Raw genomic sequence first — 13,338 nt, 5'->3', positions numbered from 1 at the left:
TTAACTTTACAGATCACTTTCCCAAGTCTTCCCTGAGTGATCAAGCACTGAGGGGCCCTTTAACTAAACTGCGGTGCAAAAAGTGGCCTGCGGAAGTGCGCGCGCTGGGCCTGCTGCATTCTGGAAAAAGGGTATTTTTTTAAGGGGCTGGAAAATGGATGTGCAGCAAAATAAAAACCAGCATGCGTCCGTTTTCAGCCTGAGACCTTACCACCACCCATTAACTTAGCAGTAAGGTCTCACATGCTACCTGGGCGGTAGTCATGCAGCGCGCGTCCACTGCCGTTTACTACCGGGTAAGCGCCACATGGTAGAAAATAGAAACATTTTCTACCACGTGTTTTCGGCATGCGCCAAATTGAGAATTACTGCCCGGGCACGCGGTAGCCAGGCGGTAATGCCGATTTGGCACTCGCTGGACACATGTTGGCCCTTACGTGCCTTTCTAAAAGGGCTAAATAAACTTGGAAACTTGGTACATTGCAGAGTTTCTAATAGGAGTTAACACAAATATATTAAATCAGTACAAACTCATCCTAACCAATATCTTAAATGCAGTAAAACATTATGCAGATAACATATAACATTGTATTAATACAGTACATTAAAATCTTTTATAGTCCCCAAGAATTGGGCTACAACACAACTAAACACTTTGACATAGGCACAGCTTTTACTGCATGTTACCAGAGAATGCAGCCATCTCTCTTGTCACTAGGAGGTCTTCCTCCAGTGATGCGGCTGGCCTGGGAAGGATTTCTCCTAGGTCTGCTCTTTCACATACACCCTCTGAAGCTCAACACACTCCTGTTCTGTCAGTCTATTTCCCACATAGCCACTTTACTGAACACTTTTTGCCCCAGCTCCTGTCCTCCCCACCTCACACATTGTCTTCCCATAATATATATTCCCTAACCCCATCCTTGCCTCATGCCCCTACAAGCTTAACTGCCCCCCTTGATTAATTTTCTCTTCCCAGGTTTTCACTGGAGGTTTGTTGTTAGCACCCCCTCCAAAACAGTTCTTTTTTTATTCCAACAGTACACGGCTCTCAGTGAGTTGGAGCCATGGTGGTACCTGAACTTCTGCACTGCTCTCATAGTTTCATGAAAATAGTACTAGAATTCAGGCATTTTGTGGGTCAAATTAACTGACAGTTTTACGGTTCAGGTAGAAAACAGAACTCTGTTGTGGAGGCAGACAAGTACAAACCTCTGGAAAAGGTGTGGCAGGACGAGTGTGTATTGGGAGAACATAGTGAAACAGCTGCACTTGAGGTTGATGGGACCCATCACTGGCTGATGAGCCTTACTTTAAAGAACAGTGAGCTAGCCTTTACACCTTCAGTAAAAGATCTTATGGTGACAGAGTTCTTCTAATCTATTTAATGGCACTAAAGTGCAAGTCTGAAACATGAATAATGTTTCTTACTATTCACTCGGGGGTGGGGGGGGGGGGGGAATAGGACTTTGGAAGACTTCTGCAAATCCAGCACAACGGTAGAGATCAAATGACACAAATATAAAATCATGTCATTCCTTCTAGTAGATCACTAATCACATTCAGCATATATAAATGATTCCAATAACTGAATAGCCCTTACACAGAATAGAAGACATACAACAAACAACCTACTTAACCATACAGTAAGAACTCTTAGGGGGGTGGGTGGGAGGGGGTCAGCGATCACTGGAGGATTAAGGGGAAGTCATGCCTCTATACCTACAGTGGTCATCTGATCAGTTTGGGCACCTTTTTGGCACCTAGTTGTTTCTGAAAAAGGTCTAGCTAAAAACAAACATTCTGTTTTTTGCCCTGGATGTCTTTGCAATATGAGAGACAAAATGAAGCAGATCGCCAAAAAATATTTTTTAAAAATGTTCAATTTATTCACCTCTAAAATAATAAATATTTGAAAGCCTGACACGGCCATGTTTTTCCCTCTAAAAGGGCTGCGTTAGAGGCTTGTAACAGAACTGTCAATAAACATACAGAAACAAATACATATTAGTATTAAAAACATAGTATAAATTAAAAATCTAAAAATATCAGTTATAAACACAGACCATATATTAAAAACAAAATTTATAATTGTTAAACTTCATATGTGCTACAACAGAATGACCTGTCCATTTTTATAATGTAAGAATACATATCCTAGAAGTGTTGTCACTGAATTTCACCTACTGGTTTTAAACAACTGAAAATAGAATTGCATAATTTAGAACTCATAACACAATGCATTTTTGTTTCTTCAAGGAACAGCAGTGTAACATTCCACACAAAATCTCGCTTGAAGAATGAATGCTTTTGAGAAAAAGGTCTCATCTTATAGCCTAATGCTCTATTTGCTCTTTAGCAAAACTGCAGAATTTCAGGGGTAATATGGGTTAAATTAAAGAGACTCCCTGAGTATGTAACCTAACTTAGGGACCCTTTTACCAAGCTGCAGCAAAAGGGGGCCTGCACTGGCATTGACGTGTGTTTTTTACGTGCACCGAGGCCCCCTTTAACCACAGCACACGGCACTGCCCAATTACTGCTGGGTACACACTGGCGCTACAAAAATAAATATATATTTTTGTAACGCCAGGTATGACAGCACGTTTGGGGTGGGAAGTACCGCCAGGTTGCTGCTGCTGCTACTACCACTACTAATAATAATCATTTCTATAGCGCTACTAGATGTACGCAGTTCTGTACACGTTATATGCAGGTATTTTTTCTGTTGCTAGAGGTCTCACAATCTAAAGTTTTGTACCTGGGGCAATGGAGTGTTAAGTGACTTGCCTGAGGTCACAAGGAACTGCAATAGGAATTGAACCCTGGTTGCTAGGATCAAAGCCCGCTGTACTAACCATTAGGCTACTCCTTCACTTCCTTTCAGAAACCATCAGAACGCATATGAGTAGTTCTCAAAGTCCTCATGAGTGTACAGCATAAGCCATTCAAGCTGTATAAGACAGCAAACTAATAATGTACAGCACATTCCTTTTATCCATTACTACTGAGGCAGCATTATGCTACTTTAAAAATGAATATACAGCATAATCCATTCAAGCTATATAAGACAGCAAACTAAGGGCCCTGTTTACTAAGCTGTGCTATAAGCACGCTTGTGTTTTTAGAATGCGCTAACACTAAAGACACCCATAGGAATTTATGGGTGTGTCTAGTGTTAGTGCATGTTAATTTTTACCGTGGCTAAAAACACTAGTGCGTCTTAGTAAACAGGGCCCTAAGGGCCGTTTTTACAAAGCCATGCTAGTGATTCCCACGCGGCAAATGAGAGGAAGCCCATAGGAATTGAATGGGCTTCCTCTCATTTACCATTCAGCAATTGCTAGTGCGGCTTTATAAAAGAAGCCCTAATAATTTATAGCACAGTGCTCTTATGCATTACTATAAAGCAATAAAACTGGGGAAGCATTATACTACTTTAAAACTAAAATTGAAAAAAGGCTGCAATAAAAAAAAAAACCCGTTATACTCGTACCTTTTCTCCAGAAAAGCAGCAGCAACAGTAGTGGTGAATATACCATTGCTATTCCGTGACTAAGTTGAAATAGAGGCTGCCAGGGTCAAAGGTGACATTTTCACATTAACAAAGGCTTAAAACCACTTACTCATATTTGTTACTGGCTACCAAAACTTTGATGCTTAAAAAGTCAAAAGTATAAAAGCTATTGTGTTACATATATAATGCTTGAAAAACACAAACCGATTACTTCTATTAAAAAAAAAAGTCTCATTTTTCCAACCTTCTCAAATCAATGATTCTTCCATTTATATCAAAAGGGGAGCTTTAACATCACCACTAGGAAGACCAGTCATCTCAGCGATTGGCTCATTACTTGTACCATTATCCATATTTACAGATAAGTTTCTAAGACTTTTTGTATCTAAAATACCATCCTACACCAGGGGCTTACACTGATATTATTAACATTTTAAGTACTATAGATTGTACAGGGAATATTATCCTGGCAACATTGAACGTGTAGTCTCTATACACAAATATTCCACAAACAGATGCTATTGACATAATTCGAGATACTATTGCACAGAGGGATTTCTTTCTTATGGTACTGATGAGTTTGTAATTCAGATTGCTAGGATTGCACTCGCAAAGAATTATTTTGCTTTTGATGGAAAATACTTTCAACAGATAAAAGGCACCACTATGGCACCTTTGGTTGTCAATCTGTACATGGGGAAATTAGAAGAGAAATTTCTTACGACACATCTTTACAGTGCAAATATTATTTTGTGGAAGACATATTTTGATGTTCCAAAAGGCATACCCTTCCGATCCCACTTAAATGCTCAAACTCTACAACACATCAAAACCAAAGAACGTAATGGTCACAACACAATGGAATGTCACAACACAATCCTTCCGCATTATGACACCCTAACGAGACTGTTCCACGAAAACAATATCAATTTGTATTTGTTCACACCGGAGTCTGCGAACGCCTCTCTGGTACTATGTAAGCCACATTGAGCCTGCAAGTAGGTGGGAAAATGTGGGATACAAATGCAACAAATAAATATATTTTATTATTTGGCAGGGTACCTAATCACTTTTGGAAGAATCATATACATGGCTAAATCAACTTGACCCCAACATTAGATTTCACATACAGTTTGGCAAACATCCTATATCATTTCTTGACATTTGCATTTCATAGTAATCACTGAAAGCAAATCTGCCGTATAGTCAGTTTCTAAGGTTGAAAAGACTTTGTACAGATCAAGCTACGTATAGAGTAAAATCTAGAGAAATGAGCAATATATTTAAGGAGAAAGGCTACCCTTTAGCTTGTATTAACTCTTGTCTGCAGCGTGTATCACAGATATGAAAGAACTTTTGAAGGTTAAGAAGAAATAGAAAAAAGAAAGAATTGTGTGTTCTTTAACATTTAATCATATGTTACAAGATTTAATAGGCATATTAAAGAAGCAGTGGCATGTCATTCAGGGCATTAAACATTTTTCCAGTAGTGATCTTATGGTAGCGTATAAAAGAGAAGAATTTGAGATATTTTGGTACCATCAGCTCTCCCATGTGGCAATACATTTACATGGAAGCTACCATTAGTAGACTTTAAATGTGGATCATGCTCAGTTTGCTCAATGAATCTGGAAATCAAAGAGTTTGTACATCCAACGTCTGGAGATAAGTTTGTTCTACAGAAATTCTCTAATTATAAGACCATAGGAGTTATGCACACAGCTATGTGTCCACTGCAATCTTATTTACATTGGCAAGATGAAGCGGATTTTCAGCACCAGGATTACTGAGTACAGGAGTGCAATAAAAAGGAGGATTAAGGACAGATCACTGGTGGAACATTCTTTGAATGCTGGCCATGTATTTGAGGATTATAAATTTTTTTGTACTGTCAAGCACTTAGACTTCATGGAGAGGAAGTGCTATTGACAGATTTCTACTATGGACTGAGCAGAGATTCATTTTTAAAATTCAGGCCATTACACCAAAAGGTTTGAACCAAGAGATGGACCTATCAGTCTTTCTTTTACCTCGTGCCATGAGTACCCGTGTATATATGATTTGATGTCATAAGGTCATAACATGAGCATTGCCATACTGAGACATACCGAGGGTCCATCAAGCCTTACACTCATATCCTGGTACTTCCAGCTCACAGGACTGCAGCACTTTTCAGTACCATTTGGCCTAGCGTCAGCTCCCAGAGTTTTTACAGAATGCCTAGCAGTAGTCGCAGTGTCACTACGCAGACAGGGAGTGCACATGTTCCCTTATCTCGACAATTGGCTGGTGAAGTGCACCTCGGAGGACGGTGCTCGGGAGTCCATGCGGATGACTATTCAGGTGCTGGAACTACTGGGGTTTGTAATAAATTACGCCATCCCATCTCACGTTTCAGAAATTGGAGTTCATTGGAGCACTACTGGACATGAGGATGGCTTGAGCCTATTTCCCCGAGGTACGGGCAGACAACCTTCTGTCCCTAGTGTCCATGGTTCGAACATCTCAGCAAGTCACAGCTCGGCAGATGTTGACACTTTTAGGGCACATGGCCTCCACAGTTTGTTACACCCATGGCACGTCTACACATGAGATCTGCTCAATGGACCCAAGTGGTTTCAAGCTGTGGGGAATCTAGAGGATGTGATCCAACTGTCCACCGACTTTCGCAACTCTCTTCAGTGGTGGACAGTACTGCCCAATTTGACCATGGGACGACTATTCCAAATTCCTCAGCTGCAGAAAGTGCTGACAACGGATGCATCCCTCCTGGGGTGGGGAGCTCATGTAGATGGGCTTCACACTCAGGGAGCCTGGTCCTTCCAGGAAACAGGTCTTCAGATCAATCTCCTGGAGCTCTGAGCGATCTGGAACGCTCTGAAGGCTTTCAGAGATTGGCTGTCAAACCAAATTATCTTAATTCAAACAGACAATCAGGTTGCGATGTACTACACCAACAAGCATTGGGGCACCAGATCTTGCCCTCTGTGTCAGGAAGCCGTCCAGATGTGGCTTTGGGCGCGCTGTCACCGTATGTTTCTCCAAGCCACTTTTCTGGCAGGTGTAAACAACAGTCTGGCTGACAGGCTGAGCAGGGTAATGCAACCTCATGAGTGGTCGCTGAATATGGGCATTGCCCGCAAGATCTTCCGAGCGTGGGGCACCCCCTCGGTGGATCTTTTTGCCACTCAGATCAATCACAAAGTCCCTCAGTTCTGTTTCAGGCTTCAGGCCCACGACAGACTAGTGTTGGATGCCTTTCTCCTACATTAGGAAACAGGTCTTCTGTATGCGTATTCTCCCATACCTCTAGTAGGAAAGTCTTTGCTGAAACTCAAGCAGGACTGCGGAATCATGATCCTGATTGCACCCTACTGGCCACGTCAGATTTGGTTCCCTCTTCTTCTGGAATTGTCCTCTGAAGAACCGTGGAGATTGCAGTGTTTTCCGACCCTCATCACCCAGAACGAGGGATCGCTTCTACATCCCAGTCTCTGGCTCTCACAGCCTGGATGTTGAGAGCCTAGAATTCACTTCCTTGGGTCTTTCGGATGGTGTCTCCCAGTCTTGCTTGCTTCCAGGAAAGATTCCACTAAGAGGTGTTATTCTTTCAAATGGAGGAGGTTTGCCGTCTGGTGTGACAGCAAGGTCATAGATCCTCTATCTTGTCCTACACAGACCCTGCTTGAATACCTTCTACACTTGTCTGAGTCTGGTCTCAAAACCAACTCAGTGAGAGTTCACCTTAGTGCAATCAGTGCTTATCAGCGTGTAGAGGGTAAGCCTATCACTGGACAGCCTTTAGTTGTTTGCTTCATGAGAGGTTTGCTTTTGTCAAAGCCCCCTTGTCAAACCTCCGCCAATGTCATGGGATGTCAACGTCATTCTCACCCAGCTGATGAAAGCTCCTTTTGAGCCCCTGAATTCCTGCCATCGGTGGATCTTTTTGATCGACTGCCTATTTTTATTTCTTAGTTGTTTTTACAATGTACCATTATCGCAGAAAACATCCAAAACGTAAGCCATTCTTAGTCCTGCCCAAAACACGCCTTCAACACGCCCCTTGACATTTAGACAAACTGCATAGAAAAACATCTGAAACCTGAGTTTTGAAAATAGCTATTTGGACATTTTTGCAAAAAAAAAAAAAAATCCATCTGTTGCTTTGTGCCATTTTTTGGACGTTTTTCTGTTTCGAAAATGACTTCATAGGCTCCTATTACTCATTCTGGAAAAATGTAGACATATTTATTTGGAACATTTTTGTTATGATTTTCCTTTTCCTTTTTTTTGTTTTTGTTTCTTTGAACCTTTTTTGGGGAGCTGGTGGAATACAAAAGCCATATAACATTACATTACAGTTTATGCAGCTCTGATCTACTGTGACTCTGTGGAAATGAAAGCTTTTGAATTCTTCTGTGTTGTTAGGGATGGGAAATGGGCCTTTGAGTTTGGTTTTTTTTTTTTTTTTTTTTGTAACTACATTCAAAGTGGTTTACATATATTCAGGTACTTATTTTGTACCAGGGGCAAAGGAGGGTTAAGTGACTTGCCCGGAGTCACAAGGAGCTGCAGTGGGAATCGAACTCAGTTCCCCAGGATCAAAGTCCACTGCACTAACCACTAGGCTACTCCTCCAGGTCAACAGAATCATGTTTGTATTTTTCCCTCCTTCCCTTCCCCCCCCCCCCCCCCCCCCCCCAAAGTATATTTCATAGCAGTTTCTTTAAGTTTGTATTTACATCTGAGTTTACAATCTGGTTCATTATGACTTTTCTACCATTTGGTGTTTATTGAAAAAGCTAATACAAATCGATATGTCATGCCCATCATATATTGTTCCTTTAGTTGTTATCCGTAGAAAATGCTGGTTTTAATGTCCTAGTTACTAGGTTGTGTACGATACAGCAGATAAGTACACTGAGTTTGATTCAATATATATTCAAGATATACCACAGAGATCAACACATGTTAAACTCCCCACATATATCCAGAAATGTTTAATAATGTATTCTGCTATATTACTATCATGTATTCTATTACCATACAACCCAAAATCCTTCTGTAAAACCAAATATCTATTCTCTTTTTACTTCCACTATCCATGATGTATTGTAAGCCACATTGAGCCTGCAAAGAGGTGGAAAAGTGTGGGATACAAATGCAATAAATAAATATAATTTAAATGGTGAAGTGTCTGTTTGTCTACAGTTCTTTGTCAGTCTTATAGTTTGCAGTATTCTGGATGCATTTCTGTAAATCTGCTAAGATAGTGATTTTGATGGATTATATGGAATGTAAGTTATAATAAGTATTTGCTTGATTAAATACAGATTTTTCCTTATAGCCTGGTATTGTATCTGAGCCCAATCTACTGGAGCATGGAGATGAAGTAAGGTTTGGAGAAACTGTGCTGTGCTTCCATGTGCACCCTAGCAGAAAAACCTGTGATGGATGTGAACCAGGACAAATACAAGCACATTTCTATCTCAACACAGAGTCACCTACCTCCTCTGGTACAATTTGTTTTACTTTTCATGGTCTGAAATGTAAAAGTGTTTTGAACTTGACATTTAGGGCCCTGTGTACTAAGGTGCGCTAGCATTTTTAGCGCATGCACAAAATTAGCGTGTGCTAACTGTGTAGGCGCCCATAGGAATATCAAGCCCAATATGTATAACAGAAGGTATTGGGAGGGCAAGGTATACCAAGATCAGAGGACCAAGAAACTAGTCTTTCAGAGAGACAGATCAAACACACAAGTGATTAGTATCCAGCCAGATTATTCAACTAATTTGTTGTTTCAGTAATCAATTTGAAAAGCCTGATAGAAGATCCAGGCTTTCATTTGCTATAAAGTTCTTGCATAAACTAATACATAATTTACTAGAGCTTTCTATACCACTTAAACAGACCAAGCAGGACAAAGCAGTGCACATACTACCAAAAACATGTAAGAAAAGGAAAAAAGAACACCATTTGTTTGATAGGAAAGTGCATTCACTCACACGTAGAGGGACAAGGACAAACAAATGAAGAAAGGGAACTGGTGGAGGGGAAATAAAAACATCATATAGAATGGGTAGGAACAAAAGTGAAAAAAAGGGTAGTTGGCCAGCCCTGTGTGTCTGGTACTTCGAAAGCTTTGTAAACAACCAGATCTTGAGTTCGGATTTAAACTTTTTAAAAGAAGTATTGCTGCAGAGGGAAAGGGGAAGATTGGTTCAGATGTGAGGTGAAGGAAAGAATAAAGTGCAATGTCTAGTTGATTCTAAATACGCCAATTTGGAACTTGGGAGAATTAGACGATAAATGTTAATAGAACGTAGAACTCTTGCTGGAGAATAAGGAATTGTCTTATTCCATACATAAATTTAATTTTGTAAATAAGATCAGTATTATTTAGAATGATATCCTGTTAAGTCTACTTGTTTGAAAATACAGGAAGTTAACAAGTAGCATGCATTTTCTCTTTTTTAATGTTACAGACACCGAAAGGATTTGGCCTCCTTGTATTCGAGTAATTGTAATTAGATCACCAGTTCTCCAGACTGGATCTTTATATATTATCACTGCAACAAAACATGCTACAATTGGAAGGTAAGCATAAACATTTTAGAAAATATTCATAAAGAGTTATGCACATAAAGTACACAGATACGCATATATTTTATAAATAATGCATGTAAATCAGAACTCTGCCCAAACTTTTCCTCAAACGTATATACATATGGGTCATGTAAAAGTATATGCCTTATCATGCATAGTTTTATGCACATAACCCTTGGGATAATCTTATAAAAGCCCTTTTATGAACAAAAAATCCTTTATAAAATTATTACCCCCTCATAAAATAAATAAAGCCCCATAATCAGGGACAAATCTCTGCACATCTTCAAACATCTGGAAGTTTCAGGAGGAAAATGAATTTATATGTTAATGTTCTCTTGTTACTCAAATTATACATGTAAAGAAAGGAATAACGGGTAGAATCTGTGCTCCTCTTAACACTTTTCATAATGTAATTGGACTGTCAGTGCAACAGTACTTACAGGATATGCTTATGGTGCCTGTTTCCTTCTCCATCTTTCATCAAATGTTGATTCTGAGCTCTTTGGGTTAGAGACACTGTAACCATGAGAGTTATTTGCACTGATATATCCATTGGCATACAGTAAATAAATATATGTGTGATTAATATTATCCATAAGGAAAGCATACTAAATTCTTCCTATCTTTCCAGAGAGCAGGATCTAGAACATACAATCTTAATCCCTGAGGCTACAGTCAGTAAGGTAAGCTTTAGGATCAAGCTATTAATGCTTCCTGTTAGTATAAGGAAGAAACAAATTAAATTATATACAGTCTTAAAATGATGCAGTTTTAAACTTGTCACTTCTTCTCTTAGTTTCATGCAGAAGTCTTCTTCGACCATGAATTAGAAAGTTATGTTATTGTGGATCAAGGCAGTCAGACTGGCACTGTTATTAATGGAAATCCAGTTCTACAGGTAAGCATTGTTTTCTTGGAGAAAAATAATTCATATCATACATTTTATAAAGAGTAACACCAAAAGCTTGACTTACCACAGCTTTGAATGGGCAGTAAGAGCTAAAGCCAGTGTTTACTGTTCTTGTGTTTTACTTTATGTCCTATGAGTCTTCATTCTCCACCACCATCTCAGTTTCTGACATCCTCCACATAAACAATCCAGCCTCCATTTGTTAAGTAGCTTTTTCATCATCCTGGCAAAACTTTTGAAGACTGTTTTCATGACCCTGGGTGTAGAGAATGAATACTTCTTAATGAGTTGAAGCCTTTCATGGTATCAGTATTAAAAATGATTTATTTAAAGCATTTATATTGATTTTCCAAAAATCAAACAGGCTTATAATGCTATATAAGAGCAATATTTTTCATCTTCAACCAGGCATACAGGTGAGTGATGACATCACATGTCACCAAGACCGAATAGCTCTCCCAGAGCTCAGAACTAAGTGTAAAGTTCTGATCATGCATGGCCCTTCTCACACAGTCTCATCATCACCAGACCCAAAACAAAGCCCAATTGTAGTACTTTCTACCTCTGTTTTCCTTTTCTTTTTTCTTTTTTTTTATTAAAATTATCCAATATTTTACAAGACAATCCTCTTGTTCAGGAAAAGTATCTAATAAACAGCAAAATATAAAACAAAAAAAAGGGAAAAGGTGAAGCTTAAAAAGCTTCACATTAGGTAAACTATACTCAAGTCCATAAAATGTGATCCAAGATTTCAGAAATCTACCGGAGACAAAATATCTAAAGGATAACAAAGAAAAACATTCTGCAAATTCTGTTAAGCGGAGTAGATTCTTATAGTTAACGCTTATCCATTTTCGCTGAGGTTATGAGCGCTGATACATGAGCCGACTCTGTAAATACATATTTTTTATCTCTAAACTTTATTATACTCTTGCAGGGGTATCTTAAAAAAAAGGTACCCCCCCCCCGCCCCCCCCCAAGTGTAGAATTTCAGGTCTAAGAAGCAAGAATTGTTTCCTTCGTCGTCTTGTCTCCTTGGAGACGTCAGGAAACAATAAAACATTTAAACCCAAAAAGGGTTTATCTTTATTTCGGAAAAACAGACGAAAGATCCAGTTCTTGTCGGGTAGTAATGCGACTGTCGCCACCAATGTAGCTGCAGTGCTAGTTCAGTATCTGAGGTCTCAAGCAAAAGAGAAACATTTATCGGAACTTCAGGTTGAATCGTTTCTTTCCCAGGAATGTAATAAGCCATAGTCATTGGTGGTAGATTCTGTTCAGGAATTAATAAATTTTCACGCATGTAGCGTTTCAACATATCCAGAGGAGCAACATTTTGAAGTTTAGGAAAATTGACAAATCTCAGGTTATGATTTCTAGTGTAATTATCAAAATTTTCCATTTTATCCCTGAGGCTCGTCAAATCTTTCATCATAATAGGTTGTACCGTTTCAAGCTTCATAATCCTTTGATCCAAATTAACAACTTTCCCATTCAAATCCTTAATCTGCTCATCTTTCTTTAGCAAGTCACTTTCCAAAGATTTAACTTTAGGCTGTACTTCATTTATTTGTTTCAGGAAAACTTGTCCTAGGTTAGAAACCAGGTCCCACAAAGCTTCTAATGTCACATCTTTTGGTCTAACCACAAATTCCTTTGGAATTTCAAAACTTACAGGCTGGTCCCAGGCCTCGCTCTGCCCCTCTGCTCCTCTCCCCTCGAACCGCGGCGTTTCCATGGGCAAACTGCCCTGCAGTTCCACTTCTGTTGTAAACGAAGCTTCCATTCGGCGATCTTCTGGGCCCCTGACCTCTTCCGGGGTGGACCCCGTTGAATCCACAAAGAAAGAACTGGCGCCTATCGGCTGGGGAAGGGGAGTGCGTTCGGCGGGGCTAAGAGTAACATCCAGGCCAGAGAGCGCCGAAGTCTCCATTTCGCCGGCGCCCACCTCTGGCAGCGATCCGCCGTCCCGATGAACTCCCTGCGGTCTCAAATATCGATCCAGAGGACCAGGTAATGAGGGGGTTAGCGGGGAAGCTCTACCCGCTAATCTCCCTCTTCGTTTAGGCATTCTTTAGGGTAGAGAAAACGCGACTCGCAGTAACGTAACAGATTGCGGCCATCTTTGATCTGTTTTCCTTTTCTTTGTTTAAGAAAAATAAACATGAGTTGTATATATGTGTGTGTGTGTGTGCACGCGTGTGTGCATGTACATGCATATAGAGAGATAAATAGATATATCTCTCTGTATAAATATATATATTTATATATGTACATATTGTGTATATCATCAAAAGTA

At 39.7% G+C, this 13,338-nt stretch overlaps 1 protein-coding gene across 3 annotated transcripts in view; it reads left to right on the top strand.

Moving 5' to 3' along the window:
- AGGF1 (angiogenic factor with G-patch and FHA domains 1) overlaps positions 1–13,338 on the top strand; it is a 126,289-nt gene that overhangs the window by 74,539 nt on the left and 38,412 nt on the right. For all 3 annotated transcript variants that reach the window (XM_030193254.1, XM_030193255.1, XM_030193253.1), the window contains 4 exons: positions 8,865–9,033; positions 10,006–10,117; positions 10,761–10,812; positions 10,926–11,027. In XM_030193254.1, the coding sequence (XP_030049114.1) occupies positions 8,865–9,033; positions 10,006–10,117; positions 10,761–10,812; positions 10,926–11,027 (435 nt within the window). The remainder of the gene's footprint in view (positions 1–8,864; positions 9,034–10,005; positions 10,118–10,760; positions 10,813–10,925; positions 11,028–13,338) is intronic.

Source organism: Microcaecilia unicolor, chromosome 2, assembly GCF_901765095.1.
Source record: "Microcaecilia unicolor chromosome 2, aMicUni1.1, whole genome shotgun sequence".
In the NCBI taxonomy this organism is placed as follows: Eukaryota; Metazoa; Chordata; class Amphibia; order Gymnophiona; family Siphonopidae; genus Microcaecilia; species Microcaecilia unicolor.
Note: the sequence above shows the minus strand (reverse complement) of the source record. Positions and strands in the feature narration are given on the sequence as shown.